Below are 19,342 nucleotides of genomic sequence, written 5' to 3'. Positions count from 1 at the left end.
TTGGTTTTATATTTACACATTTAGAAAACGTTTACATTTTTAACAACTTGAACTTAATACAAGTGGCCTCACGCGTACATTGTATTGTTCACGAACAGTCCCATTATATAAAAGTTAACGTAAAATTATTTACTTTTGCGCTTCGCCCTAACTTTTGGCGCATGCGCAGTCTCAGTTGGGTTACACGGGCACGATGGCTGCGGACAGTACCCTGCTGCTGTCTCTGGTGGAGGAATTTGTCTCGGGACTGCAGGACAGCAAGGCCAAAGATACAGCAACAGGTAAATAAACGTTCGTGATATTTCCCTCGACACATTTCCAGCACAACTCTTTGCGGAGAACACGCCGTTGAAGCTGCTTAGCTGCAGCTACAGGGATGCGCAGCACGGCGTGATGGTTAGGTTAACTAGCTAACTTAGCGCCACAACATCCTGTGTGGTGTTCCAGCTTCATGAGACTAAAACACACAGGTTGTGACACTGGTCTGCTTATTTTATCACGACACCAGCACACTCTGAATGTACCTTTACCGTTTTAATGTAGTGTCATTCGACCGGTAATGTGAATTTTGAAGCTAGTCCGCTGTGGTGTCACCGCATGCCGCTTGCTAGCTGCTGTGTTTTTGTCCCAATGAGAGCATCCTGTCAATGAACTCTGTACAGTTGAACTCCGCCGGTGCTGCTAGTTAATCCATAGATAACTACGAGAGATAACTTAGCTGAGCTCGTGTGTTGTTGTGTTTGTTTTCTGTGTATTTGTAGTTGGTTATCTTATCAGTGCTGTGCAGTGTTTCACTGAAGTTGTCTTTCTGTTCAGGTGTCAAAGATGGACAGTTCACAACACTGCAGCTGGTGGAAGCACTGGGGTAAGCTGTCAACTTAAATTCTAATATTACGGCAAAAATATAAACGAAGCAAAATCATTACCATAGTATTATTTTATTTTTTCCTTTGTCTGACTTATTTTGGTTGTAGGATGTGTTACACAAGTGAGGTGGTAGAAGTTAAAAGATTTCCCTCAAAACATTATTGAAACTTGCCATTATCACCCAGCCAAGCAGATATGTTGTCTTTCCCATTAATACTGGTGAATTTATGATACATATAAAACACATTCACACTATATTGCTGACTTCTGCTCATTAAAGGAACAGTGTGTAAAACTTAGGGGGATTTAGTTGTCTCTAGCAGAGAGGATTGCAGATTGAAAACAGCTTAAACTTCCCCGGTTAGAATTCATTCAGTGTTTACTATTATTATTGTTCAGGTTTTTAATAGGAGCCAGATTATCCACAGAGGTCTTCTTCTCTCCAAAACAAATGGACCAGAGGTCTCAAATATAAAAGTGTGTAGGATCTAGCGACACAGCATAGTATCCAATTTTTTTTTGTGTGGCAATATCGTATCATCGATATAGCAAAAAAAAAAATTACTAAAGTGAGATGAACATAAAACTTTATCTAACTGGATAAAACAGTTGTTGAAAAAGTTTTCCTTTGGGGGACATTATTTGTAGTTGAAAATAGGTAATACATTGCAATATAGTGTAATATATTTCTTTGCAATAATAAGCATATTGCAACACATTTAAAATCGCTATAATATTGTATCATCATGACTAAAGTATGGTGATAATATTGTGTCGTGGAGCCTCTGATGATTCCCACCCAAGTGGGATCCATATAAAAAATGTAAGTATGGACAAAAGCCAAATATGGCATGCGCCAAAATGTATTTGACAATTTCTACAGTCAGGCTTCCACCTCTCTGTCTCTGTCACCAATATCCCATCTCAAAAATGTTTGTAAGCATGGGTCAAAATTCCTCCGATTAAGTCTGTTTCTATAGATCACAACTTTTTCATGGGAAGTGGTGTACACTTCTTTCAGGCCTTGTTTTCTGCGTAGGCAATGTTCATAAATGAGTCCCTAGGTGAAAACACTGAATAAAGCAGTTTCATGTTTAAAAAAAAAACAAAAAAAAAACATTTTTTCCAATGGCTTCATCTAGTTACAGTGGCTGATGCGAAAATGTGAATGGCCCTATCTAGAGCCAGTGTTTTGTTTGTCCAGTCTGGGCTACTGTATAAATGTGACATGGCTGGCTCCATGAACGAGGACCCGCTCTTTATGTAGTTATAAACAGCTCATTCTGAGGTAACAAAGACATGATTCTTATTTTCAGGTGATTCTGCATTAAAGAAAACATACTCATTATATTATATTCCATTTCTGCCGACCTATCCCCCAAAACCTACACACTGGACCTTTAAAATCAACAATGAAACTCAGAGTTGCTCTTATGTTAATATTTAATGATAATGGTAATTAGCAGTTTCATTTCCTTCCTTGTTACAGACCGAGTCTGACGAGCTCTCAGCCTCACACACGAGCTCGAGGAGTCCAGCTTCTCTCTGAAGTTTTACACGAGTGCTACGGAGGTCTTACAGAGAGAGAAGGTACACAGCTTCTCGTATGTTTTGTTGAAAATCTATCCCACTCTTTTCTTGTTTGTTTTCTAGATGCTGTGAAAATACTGAGAAGTTATGTGGGTGCAAACCTCTCAGTGCCTTGTTGGCTGATATATAAATAAAAAACAAACAAATATGTCAAATGACTATAGCATGATCCAGTAGTTTTGCAGGGCTACATGCAATATATTAATGTAAAGAGTGATATTTTATCAGCATGTGTCCCTGTCTCTGTTCTCCCCAGTGGAAGTGCTCATTGCCTTCTATGAAAACCGTCTAAAGGACCATTATGTCATCATACCGCCTGTTTTACAGGGGCTCAGAGCGCTGGTGAGTGTCTGACTCTGATGGATTTTCAGTGACAACATCTGAAACATCCTGCCAAAGTTTAACTGAATGCCATGTTTTCAAATTAGTTGCTTCTTGGTAGATTTTAGAATCATTCAGAGTCCCAGATGTGATCGCTGCAAACAACATGGTCTTTGTGTCTGTTGATGTTTATTCCAGACAAAATGTAGAGTGTTGCCTCCCGGCTCGGCTGTGTCCATGCTGAGGTCTTTGTTCCAGGATGTTCACGTCCAGGTGAGACTTGACACTGTGAAAAAGTTGTCGCAAGCTGCATTCTATTTTATCATGCAGCCAGGGAAATCTGTCATAGTAAGAGGACCCTGAGCGTTTTGTGTCGGGGGAATGTATACATTGGATTTGAGTTTAAAACATAACTACATTGCTGCAGTAAATAGTATTGTTTAATTTATTTATGAGGAACTAAGGCAACTGATCTACAGGAAAAAACTGAGATGAATTTGTGTTCAAGTCTGATATTTATCTGCTGCCTGTTGAAATGCGCAACAGCATCATTCACTGACCAAATGCATCAGACTCTCGTATCTAGATATATGCAAACACACACCCATGAATATTTGACCACACTGCTTAGAGTTTGTATAATATTGTTCTTGTTTCCACCATGTCTGCGAAGCACTTCCTCTTTTATTAAGCATGCTTTGTCGGTCAACTTGACTCATCTTAACTGCTCTTACATCTGGGCATCATGGGTAAAAAGCTCACAGGATCTATTTATTTGTCTTTATTGTTTCCAGTCTTTGATGCTGACAGAGCGAGCTTGCGTCTACAACATGCTCATCAACCTCATGGAGACCAGAGAAGCTGGTAAGAGATGGCAGCTTTGAGTCTGATTCACAGATTAGTAGAGAAACGCACTAACAGCTTCCCACAATGACCGAGGGCTCTGCTGGAAGAAAACAAGCCTCTCTGGTGAATATGTGGGTGATTCAAAGCAGTGAGCAGTGTGTTTTGAAAGTCAGAATCTCAACAGTTTGCTGACTAATCACTGTGGTCATTGCTCAACTGAGCTTGTACCAGGCCTGTAATAAAGGACAGAGTTGTCACACCTTCTTCTGCTTTGGTTGGCAGTTGAATAATTTGCATGCTGTGCAAGTTTTGCATAGACGTACTGTGTCGGAAACAAATGGAAGGCTGACAACGAAGTGTTTGTGTGTGGCTTACAGGGAAAGCTCACCCCAAAATCAACAATACATATTCTTGCTCTTACTCGTAGGGCTGTTTGTCCATCTCGATTCATTTGATGTGACTTGCTGAGTGTTGGAGATAGTGATGGCGAGTGATGGGGCTTAAAGAGCCAGAAAGTTACATTTGAAATACTACATCCACCAACCATATCACTGCGCAGAAGGAAGTGTGCATCTACTCATGGACTAGAGGCTCTTGCGGGTGATAGCACAAGATGTAAACATTAATGGCGTCCTCCTCAGCTGAGCTGTAACAAAACCTAGCTCAGTGGTGCTAGGTGAGCAGCAGTAGACGCATGCATACCACAAGCTGAGTGCCATCTAGTTCCATTATACTGGAGAGAAGGTAGACATCTTTGCGGCCAATATCTCCAACACTCTGCAACTCACACCAAAACAATCTAGATTGATAAATAGCACCGTAGGTAAGAGGAATAATATGTATTTTTGAATTTGGGGTGAACTGTTCCTTTAAGGCTCTTGGTAGCTGATAATTGCTGGTTGCTTGTCAGAGATAGATTCACGTTTTTTTTCTCAGTTTCATCTAATAAAATCATTTGTTGTGAATAAGCTTAAATTAGACAATCTTCCACATACTTGTGGCCTACATCAACTTTCTCAGATGCTATGGAAGAGGTATTTGGTGTCATTTCACCACCTTGCTGGTGTGCCTTGTAAGAGTATGCCTCTGCTCTCCGAACATTATGTGATGACCTGCTCTCTTACAGAACTTAATAAAAACCATGTACTCCTGTTTGACTTTTCTTCAGAGCTGAAGGGTTTAGGGGTAGACTTCGTGTTTGGTTTTGTCCAATCAATGGACGGAGAGAGGGATCCTCGCAACCTCCTGTTAGCCTTCCAGATCGCTAAGAACATCATCCTCCGAGGTTATGATCTAGGTGAGAACACATACAGGTGCATACACTCATGTACAGCACCTGTTTTTTCTGTCCGTCTCTGAGCCTTTTTGAACTTTGTTATTATCCACTGCACAGTTCAAGCATGGCTCTGTTTTGCCTTCCATTAATTTCCTGTCTGTCGTCTCAGGTAAATTCACGGAGGAGCTGTTTGAAGTGACATCCTGCTATTTCCCCATTGACTTCAACCCCGTAAGTCCCTGTTTACTCAGCTGCTTTTGCCTGAGAGCTGACGAAAGCGGAGAGGGCAGCAGACAGAAATGTCATTGCCGACTTCCTGTGACCTCAGGCTAACTCTGTCGAGAACAACAATACAGCGTCTGCTGTCTCATCTGCTCACGCACATTTCCCATCTTCACATCACAGAGGGTCACAGCTCTGTGACTGTTTGTTGACTCTGGAGCAAACCAGCACAATGTCACAGTGCGGCTGATAAAATGTGAGGTTTTATGTGACACAAGGATCACAGCATTGTCTCACCTGATAATAATTAACCAAAAAGAAAAAGAAAAGCTGTTATCATCAACCTCAATGCTCAAATTCTTCTTAACATGGAAAAGTCTCTGAATCTCAAACACTCTCCACTGAAAACCCAGAAACAGTTCACACAGCCAGTTTTACATGAATATGTCAAAAATCATTTTTAAAACTTGCATCAGTGCTTGACTTTCACATCTGCTGAGCCTCTCGTTAACAATCTGTTCATTACATCAGTGAACATGTGTAGATGCATTTCTGATTTCTGTGTGTTACCTCTTCTTCACCCACCTACCCACCCCAGCCTGTCAATGACCCGCACGGCATCACCCGAGAGGAGCTCATCCAGACCCTGAGGGACGTTCTCACGGGTACGCCACAATTTGCTGAGGTAGGACAATTAATTTACATTTTAATCTTATGACAGGTGAAGTGAAAAACACTGATCATCTTGTTACGATGCAATCTCCTGCTGGGAAACCTTGTGTCTGGCATTCATGTAGATGCCACTAAACACACACCACCCACCCAAACACAGTAGACCAAGTATCCCCCCCCTACTGGCAATGGCTTGTCCAGATGACCCCCTTAGCAGCACAATGCACCACGCCACACAGCAAAAACTACTCAGACATGTCTTGTGGAACGTGATGAGGAGCTCAAGGCGTTGACCTGGATCAGATTGGGATTTTTCAAATTTTGAGGCCAGGACAACACCCTGAGCTCTTTGTCACGTTCTTTGGGTGATTCCTAAGCATTTTTTTGAGGTGTGGCATGATGCATTGTCCTGCTGGGGCAGCCACTGCCATCAGGAATGGCCATTGCCATGAGTGTGTGTACTTGGTCTGCAACAGTATTTGGGTGGTTGGAGTGTGTCAGGTGATCTCTACATGGATGCCAGGACCAAAGGATACCCACTGGAACATTCAGAAGACAATCAGTGTTATTCACTTCATTTGTCACTTGTTTTAATGTTGAGTCTAATCGGTGTACATTTAGCTTTTTGGTGCAGTGGAGGTCTTGTGACCTTCTTTAAGAGCCCAAAGAGAGGTTCATGCTCTGTCTCTTACTTCACTGTTTCAGTTCCTGTTACCTCTCATCATTGAGAAACTGGACTCAGATGTTCAGAGTGCGAAGCTGGACTCGCTGCAGACTCTGGTGAGAAATCTTTATCTTCTAAAATAAGCAAGAAGTCTGTAAATGTGGGTGATATACAGTTGATATTTTCTAAAGCAACACAGTCACTCATTACAACAGCGTGCTGCTTAGTAGCCCTGAGCAGGAGGTTTGATGTTTAACTTATAAAGGTGATGCAGGCTGTTGCTGGAAAAGCTTTATCAGGTTTCTCACCACACTTTCTATTTTTCAGACTGCCTGTGTGACACAATATGAACACAAGGATCTGGCGGAATTCCTAGAGGGCCTGTGGGCATCCCTGCGCAGAGAGGTTTGTTTGAGATACAAAAACAGTGTTAGTACTTGTAGTTTTGACTGATTGATGTGTGTGTGTAGTTTCTAAGCGTTATATGGAAATATTTAAACACCTTTTTGTGTGTTTTGTGTGGAGATGGCATTCTATTTATTTAGTTGCTATGAATGACAAAAAAATTTTCACCTGCTCTTTAAAAACAAGCATCTGTAAGGCTGCTTTTACATCCACCTCTGCATTGTTTTGTCTTTTAGTTTGTGTTGTTTGTCCAGTTGCAAACACTACCATCAAGTCACCAGTTACTAACAATAGAATTGGCGGATGATACATTAGAAGTGAGAAAGTAATTGAGATCGATGCTTTGTGGGAGGAAAGGAACAAATGCAGTTTCTCATGTTTGTAAAACCAAGAAAAACAAAGTCAAGTCTGGACCAAAGCTCATATTCATCAGTATTTTCTTCTGTTTCTAATAAGAGAAGAAACTAATTCCTCATGCACGCTTCAGGCACTGAAAACACATTTAAAATTTAAAAGATCCGTCACAGAAATATATCAAGATAAACTGTTCCTTTCCTGTCAAACTATTTCGACCAAAGTAAATACGCTATTAAAGTAATCACCTCTCCGTGAATCAAAAGAACAAACAAATGAAGAATGTTCCCCTCTTGTTGTTTCCCTGCAGGTGTTTCAGACATCTAGTGAGAGGATAGAGTCTGCTGGCCTCGCTGCACTCACCGCACTCACTTCCTGTCTGTCTCGCTCAGTCCTCAACTCTGATTCAGAGGACTCGCTCTGCACCTTTCTGGATCTGGTTCTCAAAGGTGAAATGCTGTCAAATTAAGCTTATTAGCACTTGGAAAGTGAATATATATTTTGTTGTAAAGATGTCTAAACTCCAGGAGTGTTTAAAACATACAGAAAGAAAAGAAGGATTGCCATGACAGTGATACAGACAAACTAATTACAGTCAGTTTTATTGAAACACAAGCTGAAAGACACAAAACAACAGAACTGTAAAAGACTTGTTAAATAAGTTATTGCTCTGACGCAGGCAGAGTGACTGTAAGGGAGGGTGTGCAGATGTAAAAAGTGCTGAACTAAATATGTCAGAACTGTGGTAATGGGAGGGTTTACTGCAGTGCAGCTCTGCTCAAGTAGATGGGCAGGAAATTATACCACAGAGACTGTTCAGGGCTCTAATTTCAACCAACTGCTCACACTGTTAACAGGTCACGTAACACTGTACATGATACAATGCTCAGAATTCATGTTGTCGAAATGGTTTTCTGGAGTTGCATTCTTCCCATCATAAATAGCTCTCTGAAACAACATACTTAGAAACTTCCAAACTAATGTCACAGCTTTATAGACTAGTGTTAGTTAATTTCTAAAGGTCACGACCAGTAAATATTTCAGTCTGAAATTGTTGAAACTTTGGCTGATGTATTCAGAGGGTTTGTAAAGATCATTCATAACCCCAAAACCAGAAAAGACATGACCTCTTTCTTTAGAGTAGAAAAGTCAGTGAAACAGGATGTGATGTGAGACACTCAAACTCATAAATGAAACCTGAATATTTTAGTGTTCACTGCTCTTAATGCCAGGGAGACCCTCTCTCCTTCTTCTGTTTTTAAACTCATCTTTAAAGGAATACTTCACCCACAACATGACCATTTGTATATCAATTACTCACCCCGTGTTCTGTTTAACTTGTGAAGAAAACTTTTTTTTTAACACTTTATTACACACGTTTTTATTGAGTTTTCACAGATATGTCAACAGTACAAACACATATCCACAAAAATGATACAGTGCGATAAACAAATCGAATAAAAATACACAGCAACAATATATGGTTGTCTGGGACGGTTTTAGTATTTAAATAGGTATCTTCAAGTTCTTTTACTTGGTGTCATGTCTCATATAAATGTTCCATTTGTCCCAGTTCATTTTGAATGTATTCTCTAACATTTCTTGGACAATTTCCAGCCAGAGTTACTGTTTTGGGGGGTTGTCTTTGAGCCAGTGCCTGGCAATAGGTTTCTTACTTGCTGCAAACAAGACTTTAATCAAGTAAATATCTTTTCTTATGACAACACCTTTAATGTTCCCAAGATTCATCACAAGGCAGGTATTTGGGATTTCATATCCCAAAACATTTTTAACAGCATGAAGAAAACTTAGTTTTTCTGGCATGCCTCCATGGTGAATGGAGAATCCAAAAACAGAGAAAATTGTTGATGAAATGAAGTCATAGGGGCGTGTGTTTAACACAAGTAAAACTTTATCAAAACATCTGGTTGCAAACTCACATAAGTCTTGTACGTGTTCAGCAAAGTAAAAATACCATTTTTCTCAGTGAAGTCTGGATTTGAAGAGACCATCACCTACAGCTCAGTTTCCTGCCAGAAAGGGCTGTCTGTTTGGGAATCACTGAGCATACAACTGCATAAATGAGACGTGAAGTATACTGCAGGCATTGCGGGAGAGTTTGTAAATGGATGTTCTGCTGTTTTTTAACATGGCTGCTTAAAGCTCCGTGTCTGCCAAAAACCTTCGGTATAGTACATTTAAAACCAAAGAGCATCTACCTAGACCGTAGATCCGTTTAGCATTCCCACCCCAGACAGCACTCATATAATACAGGCGGGGTTGCTGTCACTCACTGCCCTGTCCAGCTTTTGTTGTATTTCCTCTTCACTGGTGACACCGAGGAATATCTGCACCTCCCGTATCGTCCATATATTGGAGTTGCTCAGCAAAATTATTAGGGCAAAAACAGCAGGCTGAAGTAAGAGTCTCTGTCAATGGGATATCTAAAAATAGCAGGTTTGTGGTTGTTAGAAAAGAGCAGGGATGTACTGGAATGACGCTAAACCATGTTTTTCTTTCTCCAAGTAATGATTGCTATATATGCTGGTTGAAACTCATAGACATTTTTTAAATGCTGCATCACTAAAGCGTATGTCATTCAAGATAGACAATAAAAACAAACAGAATGGTCAAAGTCATATTGACATTTAAGGTGTCTTGATTGGCTCATGCATTTAGTAACATTACAAGTTAACATTCCACCTTAAAAGTTTCCAGTAGCTGCTGCCAGTGAATTAAATTCAGCCACAACTCAGCCCTGAACAAGAGTGATGGTTCTGTACTGACCATTCAAGAAACCTCAGTGTGTCTAGTGCCACCTTTTAGTATCAGATCAGTGTACTAGGGATCCCCACAGAGGGGTGACGAAGAATGGAGACGGTTCTGTTGCTACCATCATCCACAACTTATCACAGTGGAAACAGTGGAAAAAATAACATTCCAATGTTTAACTGAACTGAATCAGACTGCTTGGTGGTAATGTGGCTTATGACTTCAGTTTATGAAGAATTTCTCAGTTTTTTTTTACTCGTTGTAAACTGTTGAGGCATGCCAGGAAAACAGAGTTTTCTTCACAAATTCATCATAACACAGGGTGAGTAACAGATAAAGAGACAGTCACTACAACTGTGAAACATGTCCATTGGACTTTTGTGTTTTTAACCAGAAGTGTGATGTTGTTCCAGATTGCAAACATCACCTGTGTGAGCCTGACCTGAAGCTAGTGTGGCCCAGCGCCAAGCTGCTACAGGCCTCCTGCAGCGCCTCCTACAGGGCGAGCCACATCATTACAGCCGCTGTCATGCCTTCTCTCATTGAGCAGTACAACAGCAGAGCTCAGGTAAGTAAGGAACACTGACAGTTTGATAATGGTGCTCTTACGTCTCAGCTGTATTCTCTTTAAGTTTCATTCACATATTTATGATAATCTGTGCTGTTATTGGCACCAAAGTCATATTTTGATACAGTGTGTGGTGATATCAGTAACTTTCTTATTATCCCTGTGCAGTGTTCCCACAGACGAACATTACTGGAGGTGGTGCAGCGGTTTATCCAGTCGGTGAAAACCTGCCAGTCGTCAGATAATGGCAAGTGCTGTTTATCATCAGGGTCACTTATTCAATCCAAGCCACTCGTGTGACTTCCATTTCTTACAGCTGCATCTTGTTCCACTTTAACACAAATACTTAATGATACAAATCTTTAAATTATAGGTTTGGTTCAGGTTTTAATCCCCCTGTCCTTTTGTGGGGGGGGGGGGGGATTCATGTGTTTACAGCTCATCTCTGTCAGATAAATGTCTCCTCTTGACATTAAATCATGCATTTTCCAGATGTACTGTGAGGTAATGTGTGTTATACAGATAGTTTGTCAGAAAGGCACTTCAAAAGGATGATATGCACTGTTACTGTAAGTCTGTCTAGGGCCTGTTTGTGCAGAACCATGGAGACTAAACACAGACTAAACTTCCAGATTTTAACTCATTGCTTTCTTTTTTTTTCTGTCTGTGTTTCATCCCTCCACATTAGAAGAGAGTGTGTTTTTAGCCTTCCGCCCGTCTCTGTGCAGCATGGTGTTCTCAGCTCTGACAGAGACTAATGCCAGTCTGCAGATCACAGCCGCCTCTGTGCTCACCTCACTGGCACAACAACCAGGTGAGATGCAACATTTACAGCCAACAGCAGAGGCACATTCAGTCAGCACTGTTACTTATGTTACAAACCTAACGTCTCTCTTAGGTCTGCTGTTGGACTCCGACATTGAGTTGGCCATAGATCACCTGACCAGATTGTTGCTGACGGAGGACGACGCTCAAGTCAGGTCAGCTTATGTTTAACATACTTTTGTCTGTCATCCTTTTGATTTCTGTACTGCTGCTCTGCGTTTACCTCGTCTAAACACACACATACACAGCACTTCTTTTTCCTTTGCAGTTGGACTAAACATAAATACTATCTCTATGTGTCTTTGTCTTCTTTCTGCCTCCAGTCTTGCTGTGGTGGAGTGTGCCGGAGCTTTAGCAGCGCTGCGCCCAGCAGCCTTTATCACTAAAATGATCCCAAGACTAAAGACAGAGATGTTTTCTGGTAAGTGAAAAGTGCACACTTAAAATGGACTGCACTTGTATAGCTCTTGTCTATTCTTATGATCACTCAAAGCGCTTTTTACACGTCACATTCAACCATTCACACATACAGTCACACACTGGTGGCCGAGACATGGTGCCGCCTGCTATTGAGTAACCATTTACACACTGATGCAATAGGCATTGGTAGCAATTTGGGGTTTAGTATCTTGCCCAAGGATACTTTGACACTTGGACTGGAGGAGCATCTTGAGAGCATCAGATTTATTAGTAAAGACAAGTTATAAGATTCTGAGAAAATCTGGCAACCTTTTCAGTGTCTCATCTTGTAGGAGGAACTGAATCTTAGTCTTGAGTTTTTCTTTGACGTCTTTATTTAATTTGTAAATGCATTATTATAATAATTGCTTCCCTTTATTATTTTATTTATCTATGTATTTATTTTTCAAAATGTGTTCTTCCTGAGTCTTATGATATTACGTTTGATACTATGGAAAAGAAGCATGGCGAATTAATTGAATTTGTGATTCAGCATTAAGTCAGCAGACAGACGCTTAGTTAATATACCCTACAAACCTGTTCCTCTCCCGTCTCCTCTGCTTAGAGCCCATGGATCAAGACAACAACAGAGTAGCTTCCGAGCAGCATTCCCATCATGCTCTGCGCCAGCGGTGTTTGTCTGCCCTGGCTGCGATGTCCACCCAACCCAGTGTTGTCCAGGAGAGCACACCTGTCCTGTTGGAGGTCCTCAGCTCAGCACACACAGGTAGTTTTTCCCTATATGATTCCTTTTTCCTCATAATTTGCTTTGATGCATTCTCAGTCTCTCCAGAAGGACTTAGGAACAAACAATAATAGCTAGTTAGTTTGTCTCTGAATACAAAAGCTAAAGGTCAAGCAGGACTAGAGCTATGATACAGTAACAGCACGCATCATTTTCTGAAATGTGAGCATCTCTACTGCTCGCTGACACTTCACATCTCCCACCTGCAGTGCACTTGTGTCAGATGACATCAGTCATCATCAGGCATTGATGCAGTGAAGTGTGTCGGTGTTTAAATTCACAGAAGTTGCCTCACATGTACAGGCTAAAGGAAGGAGGAGGAATCAAAAAAGAAGTTTCAGATTAATGAATACCAGTGTCATCTTTTTCCAGGTGGTGTTGGTTTCTCAGTGGAGGAGGTGGTGCTGGCGTGTCGCAGCCTCCAGAGAATAGCAGAGCAGGTTAAAGACACTGAGGAGACGGGACGATGCTTCCATGACATCATCATCCCTCGCCTGCTGTCTCTGGCACTTCAGGCAGCACTGCAGGGTGAGCAGATCCTCAACTAAAACTACAGTGATCCCCCTTTTTTACTGACTGTGTGTTATTTTTTTATTCACAACCCTCCACAGCATTCTCAAATCATTTTTAAATCTGATCCATAGATTCCTTCTGTTAAATCAATCTCCTCCTGTCTTCATAACTGCGACCCCATTGCTTGCATTTTCTGAAGAAGAGTTTGAGTCTGTGACTAGAGGTCTTCACAGGTCAACAAATGACGGATCCAAACCCTAATGGACCTCGGGAATTCATACTGAGATCCGATTTAAACTCATAGTTTTTTTTCTTAAATATATATATACCTGACCTGGTTTTGCCTGAGATATTACAGATCTTGCCTGGTACATGTCTGAGAGGAGAGACCTGATGGGTCTAGGGTCTGTTTCATGGACCCAACAAACCTGATGATTTAAATTGCTACTAAAAATGTAGGTCTACTGCTAAAGACATTTCTCATGTTGGATACAACTTCCTGTTCTCGCCCATCTTACTGTATAATGCTTAATAATGTTCCAGATGTCTGTTTTTTGCTTTGTTTATTCTATTGCCACTTGTTTTGTTGTTGTTATTGTTGGGATTTTATCTGCTGTAATGTTCACCAGCCATCTTTCCTGGGCTCTATCTCCAACTTGCTCAGCGTTATTTCCACCTTACTTGTTGCACACACAGCACTTATGTGTTTCTGTTATGGTCAGCTCTGATCACGGGTCTTCTCATTTCCAGTTGGGTGTTACACATTATATAAACACATGTGGAACCTGGGGTAATTGAATGGGACTCGACCTGATTGACCATAATAAAATGTGGACCCAAATCTGTGTGGCAGCCGGGTCGGGTCTCGAGTCCTAGTGTGAGGGTAGACTTGTGAAGACCTCTATTGGTGACCTTCCACTCTCCTCTTTACCCATATTAGATAAACATGACAGTTGAAAAGGTGAATTACTTCATCTGAGATTCAGACGTTTTGTACTTCCTGTTCATGTTTTGCAGGCGATGAGTCATCTGGTCGTCGCAGTCCTCTTCTGGAGGAGGTGGTTCTGTCTGCCATGGTCCCCATCATCTGTACTTCCTGCTCCAGGCTGCAGCCCACGTCAGTGCAAACTCTCACTCACACGTGAACATACCTCCATAGTAAATCTCTTTGTTCTGACAACCAAAATACCATGATACAGATATCTGTGTGTTTGTAAAAATCTGAACTCGTCGTAACTCATCTAAATGTAAAGATGTACTAAGCCGTGTGCAGTGAGGATTTTGATCATCAGACCTGGAGACCTGTCTGATGCTTCTTGGTGAGATTATTTGTTGCAGAGAGGAGCACTTGTAAAACTGTTCAGTTTAGAACAAGAATCTAAATCAGATTTAAACAAACTAAATATGCTTTTAGTTCTTGTCTGTCTCACACCTTCTCATCTTGTCAGACTCAGATTTGTTAAGATCATTTTTCATGAGGTTTACGTGGTTTCCTTCTGTGGTGTTTGATGTCGACAGGTTGGCGGGACAGACGGCGTCGAGGGCTGTGTCTCTCTTCCTGGATGGTGACGTCTCCTTTTTGCCCGACAACTCCTTCCCTTCAAACATCCGGCTGCTCAAGGTTTATAAGCACACAGATTTGTGTAAATGAGTGACTGCAGTTATTCAAATACTGTCTCTTTATATTCGGTTAACACCACAAACTCTTTTATCTCAATTTGCATCACTCATGTTTTCCACCACTAATTTAACTCCTAAATTCTCTTTGGATTTGTAGCATTTTTTTTTTTTAAAATTTCAGTGTCACTGATGCATGTTATGTTTCCTCAGAAGCAGCAGGGGGAGTCATGGAGCCAGTCTCAGATGGTTTGTCTGCTCATGGGATGTGTGTGTTCGCTACCTCGCAGTGTGAGTCTCAGCTTGAACCCTTAAACAGCAAAGTATTTTTTATGTCACTGAAGCAGTTTCCTGAGTGTTGTGAATGTCTCATAGGTGGAGGTGCCTCAGATAGATGACCTGCTGTCAGAGCTGGAGGAGATGAGCTGCACCTGCACCCACCCACTGTCATACACCTCAGCTGCAAAGTGCTTTGCTGGCCTGGTTAACAAGAGGCCACAGGGTCAGTTTGTGATTTAACACTCTTTGTTCCAAAACTTAAAGCCTCTCTTTGTTACCTAACATCAGCTGTGATGGTTTGGTTTGTTCCTCAGGTGATTCTCTCGACAGCCTCATTCAGAACACCATGAAGAGAGTGTGTAGTGAGTTGGACTCTGCGACGTCATCTGTTCGCACTCAGGCCTTCACCCTCATGATCTGGGTAAGAGTCACACTGTTTTCAGTGAAGACATTTGGTATTTGATGATACTCAAAGGTTTTCATGTTAGTCATAAATTCACAGCAGCAGATGTTTGTGTAAGAAGCAGCGAGTGCAGTAAAGTTGCTTTTGTCTCCAGGTTGCCAAGGCTCTGCTTCTCCGATACCACCCTCTGGTCACAACACTGACTGACAAGGTAGAAACAGAGACGCATGCATTGCACGCCTTTATCATATGATATCTTAAATACAGGTTCACGTTCGCGTAAACCGGACTTGTGCAGTCTTTCGTTTTAATTTTCCTTCCGCTGTATTTTTCCAGCTCTTTTCTCTGCTCGATGATGCTGACCTGGGTCCAGTGGCGGCAAATGGCTTCTCGCTGCTGATGAGTGACTCTCCCGACATCCTGAATCGTGGATGCCACGCTGATGTTCGCATCATGTACCGCCAGCGCTTCTTCAGCGAGAATTCAGCCAAGTTGGTCCAGGGCTTCAACGCTGCGCCGCAAGGTACGAGGCAACAGGATGGCCCAGTAGATTGGTTATTAACAGACCCAAACGAGATCAGTTTCACTGTGACAACTTTGACCATTACTTTAGTTTTAATACATACACTTTTAGTAAAGAGTGGATCTTCAAGCTTTAATTTATGTTAATGTCCGGATTATGTGAACTGTATATATGCAAGGTGTGTTGCTAAGCGTTATTCCTGTGGGCTCCGGCAACACTAAACCCCTGCACTTGCCTGAGAGGGACGAAACGCCCGTTCTCGTTTGTTCTGAAAATATTGGCGTGCCGACTCGTTCTGTGGATGATAAACAAGGTGCGGACTCCCCTCTGTCACCGGTGATAAGGAGCTACAGTGGGAGCCTGACGGAGCAGTTGAAACACTAAATGGACCTAGGGTCTAGGTACCATGTCTGAAGGGTTACTTTTGGTTCCAAAGGTACCATACTGAAGGTGTTTGGTGGGAACAGGGCAATAGTTAGTTGCCATAGATGCACAAAAACTCAACATTTCGAGAATATTTGGAAGACAACATATAAAATCTTCAAATGACTTGCTGTTTTGGAGGTTTTAGACTTTATCTCTGGTCCTTTCCTGGAAGCAGCAGTCTCAGGTTTTAGGTAATACATTAATGTTATGTATCTGTTTGTCCTCTTCAGAGAAGAAGCCCAACTACCTGAAGGCTCTGTCTAATATCGTCAATAAACTGCCCAAGCAGGTGCAAGTCACTGAACTACCAGCGGTGAGTAAGGAGCAAACTGCTGCTGTCACTCCAAGTTGATCACAAATAGTACTAAAATGACTGTCGCCAGTGACCGTCTGCAACTTAATGAGAAAACTTGGAACCCCCAGATAATGGTCAGTATTAATGTGGAGTCTTTTGTCCCTGTCCAGCTCCTGTCTCTGCTGTTAGAGGCACTGTCATGTCCTGACCAGGGCGTCCAGCTGTCCACCCTGTCCTGTCTGGAGCCCGTCCTCATCGACCCACCACCAGCACTCATCCAGCAGCTGGAGGCTTTGATCAGCAGGCTGCTGGCCCTCCACTCCAGTCCAGCCATGGTTAGTGAGACATCGTAGCTCAGAGTGTTTTCTTTTCTGATCCAAAAAGTCATGATTGTAAAACTCTGAGCAGTAAAAAGTAAAACTGTTATCAGCAGTGTTAGCCAGAGCTCTAACCAGCGTTTTGTACCTTTCTTGCAGGATGTGAGAATCGTCTCTCTGCGGTGCATCCATGCTCTGTCCCGCTTCCCTGAACACGAGGTAAAACTAAAAGAATAAACTAAACTAAAAGAAGAGCTTTATCTCTGGTGTTTAGATTGTATGAGCAGTTTAAAGCTGATTTTCTCATGAGAATATTAATATAAAGACTGGCTGCAGTATAAAATAGTGCTGTGCCTCACCCATAGAAACACTGCCAATTTGACCAACTTGTTGAAAGTATTACTTCTACTTTTTATGGACACTGGAAGACAAATGTTAGTTTACAGCGTCATTTTTCTTTCAATTTTTTTTTTTTTTTTTTTTTTTTTTAATGTTTCAGGTCTTACCGTTTCGGGCTCGAGTGCTGCGAGCTCTGGCCCGGCCTCTGGATGACAAGAAGAGGCTGGTGAGGAGCGAGGCGGTACGGGCAAGAGGAGAGTGGTAAGAATCAGATAGCACTGTTTAAGAGACAAGAGAGTTGGAAATTTGAAATCACATTTGTCAGGAGAGATTTTACCTTTTAGTTCATGGTTTCCGTGGTATACTTCCTGCTCTCATTAACATCCTGGTGGTGCAGTAACTGGTACCTTCTAATGGTCAAGTGCCAAAATTCCACTATGCATTTATAGTTTGTTCGTCACAACATGCTGTCTCTTTATTACTTTCCTTACAGGTTCCTGTTAGGAAGTCCTGGAGGAAGTTGATTCTGCTCCTCAAACACAACCCCAGCCTCCCATCCTCCCTAAACTTGGAAGAATCCAGATGTGGTAAAGTCCAGGAACAGGTACCAAGGATCAACAGCACTCTCTCCTTGGTTTAAATTCTCCAGTGCTCCCTGCCCTTTTCTTCGGATCTTCCAGAATCCCCCCTATCCTCCTTACTCTCGTCTTTTTCTACCAGAATCCCTCCATCCTTCATCTTCTCTCCCTTTTTACTGAAATGTTTCTGTTGTAACTGTCTGTATCTTTACGAACGCACAAGTACAAGTATGTGGACTGACTGGAGCAGTGTCTAAGTTAAAGGAATGAAAATGTTTGTTTAATATGCAACACACCTCATGTACGTTGTTGTCTTTCTCACTATGTATTGGAGAAGAAGTAACATCAGATTGCATTGAGGTATTTTGGCTTTTTATGATTTGGAAAATGGGATTCAGTGGCCACCATAAGGGCCAAAAGTTTCACATTTTAGGTTTCCTTCTCAGTCAAATCAGCAGCAGAAATGATAATAATAATCATAATGAAATGAAGGACAGTATTTTTGATGTTTACTTAAATCTAGTAAGAAAGTCAAGGTCTGAAAATCCAAATGGCTCTTGTTGAATGCACTTTGAATGTGTCAACTCCTATACACAGAGAGGAAGCAAACAATGTGGATGTATTGAATGGGAACGTCACCACAGTGACCTGATGAACTTTTTTTAAATTTTAAGACCATTTTTGAGACGTTTGGCTGCTGGAAAGATCAAAAATCTCCATTTCCTGCATATAAAGATGTAAACAACCAAATGAGAGCAGCACTGAGCCCAGCAGGCACTGATAGATAGCCTTTATCTTCCCATGTGGATGAATGTGTAGCTGAGCAGTAATGTCCTAACAACAGCTGGGTTGGGTCACTGAGACTTGGGAGAATGTGCCATTTGTCCTCTGGTTACTCACCGGGTGACATGAATCAGTGTTTCACACCTTCGCTGACAAGAGTTAGATTTTAAGATGCATTTTACATAATTGAATAACTATGTTGAGTTAATTAAGATTTAAGTTATGTGAACAAAATGTCAAATGTCTGCCTTGTATTCTATCAATATTTAAAGAAATATTGATGCTGTGTCATAGTTATTGTCGAGTCATTGCAGCTAGGTTGGCTACTTTGGACCTCACATCAACTTATGCCAAGGAAATAGACAATATTTAAAATGTCTAACTTAAAATGTCATTAAAACATTTCTTTGTAATCGTAATCAATTTGATGTTCTTTTTATGTCTCTGTGCTGGTGACAGTCGTGGCCGGGGGCATTATGTTTTCGGGTTGTGTGTACGTCCTATCAAGAACACCTTGAAGGTTTTTTTTTTTTTTAAATTTGGCACAAATGTCCATTTAGACTCAACTGATGAGAGTTTGGTGGTCAAAGGCCAAGGTCACTGTGACCTTGTGTCTGTCTTATTTTCGTGAACACATTATCTCAAGATGGCTTTGAAGGAGTTTCCTCAAATTTGGCCGAACA

General features: G+C 41.5%; 1 protein-coding gene across 1 annotated transcript; it reads left to right on the top strand.

Moving 5' to 3' along the window:
* Nucleotides 1-152: 152 nt before the first annotated feature.
* Nucleotides 153-19,078, top strand: mms19 (MMS19 homolog, cytosolic iron-sulfur assembly component). Its single transcript, XM_049562634.1, has 31 exons — nt 153-281; nt 817-865; nt 2,357-2,457; nt 2,714-2,799; nt 2,977-3,051; nt 3,573-3,642; nt 4,793-4,921; nt 5,070-5,131; nt 5,721-5,807; nt 6,500-6,574; nt 6,786-6,863; nt 7,528-7,666; nt 10,403-10,557; nt 10,726-10,804; nt 11,246-11,371; nt 11,456-11,537; nt 11,706-11,803; nt 12,407-12,568; nt 12,959-13,114; nt 14,117-14,216; nt 14,618-14,720; nt 14,930-15,007; nt 15,092-15,218; nt 15,310-15,416; nt 15,553-15,609; nt 15,735-15,921; nt 16,578-16,660; nt 16,813-16,977; nt 17,119-17,178; nt 17,459-17,559; nt 17,792-19,078. Exons 1-31 carry the CDS (start codon nt 194-196, stop codon nt 17,820-17,822), a joined length of 3,096 nt encoding a protein of 1,031 aa, XP_049418591.1. The 5' UTR covers nt 153-193; the 3' UTR covers nt 17,823-19,078.
* Nucleotides 19,079-19,342: the final 264 nt, after the last annotated feature.

This window comes from Epinephelus fuscoguttatus, linkage group LG20 (assembly GCF_011397635.1).
Source record: "Epinephelus fuscoguttatus linkage group LG20, E.fuscoguttatus.final_Chr_v1".
Lineage (NCBI taxonomy): Eukaryota > Metazoa > Chordata > Actinopteri > Perciformes > Serranidae > Epinephelus > Epinephelus fuscoguttatus.
This window is presented reverse-complemented; position numbering and strand designations above follow the sequence as displayed.

Coding starts and splice junctions, on each gene's coding strand:
- mms19 (XM_049562634.1), top strand. CDS start 194: ATGGCTGCGGACAGTACCCTGCTGCTGTCTCTGGTGGAGGAATTTGTC. Junction 3,643..4,792: donor CATGGAGACCAGAGAAGCTG/GTAAGAGATGGC, acceptor ACTTTTCTTCAG/AGCTGAAGGGTTTAGGGGTA. Junction 14,721..14,929: donor CAAACATCCGGCTGCTCAAG/GTTTATAAGCAC, acceptor ATGTTTCCTCAG/AAGCAGCAGGGGGAGTCATG.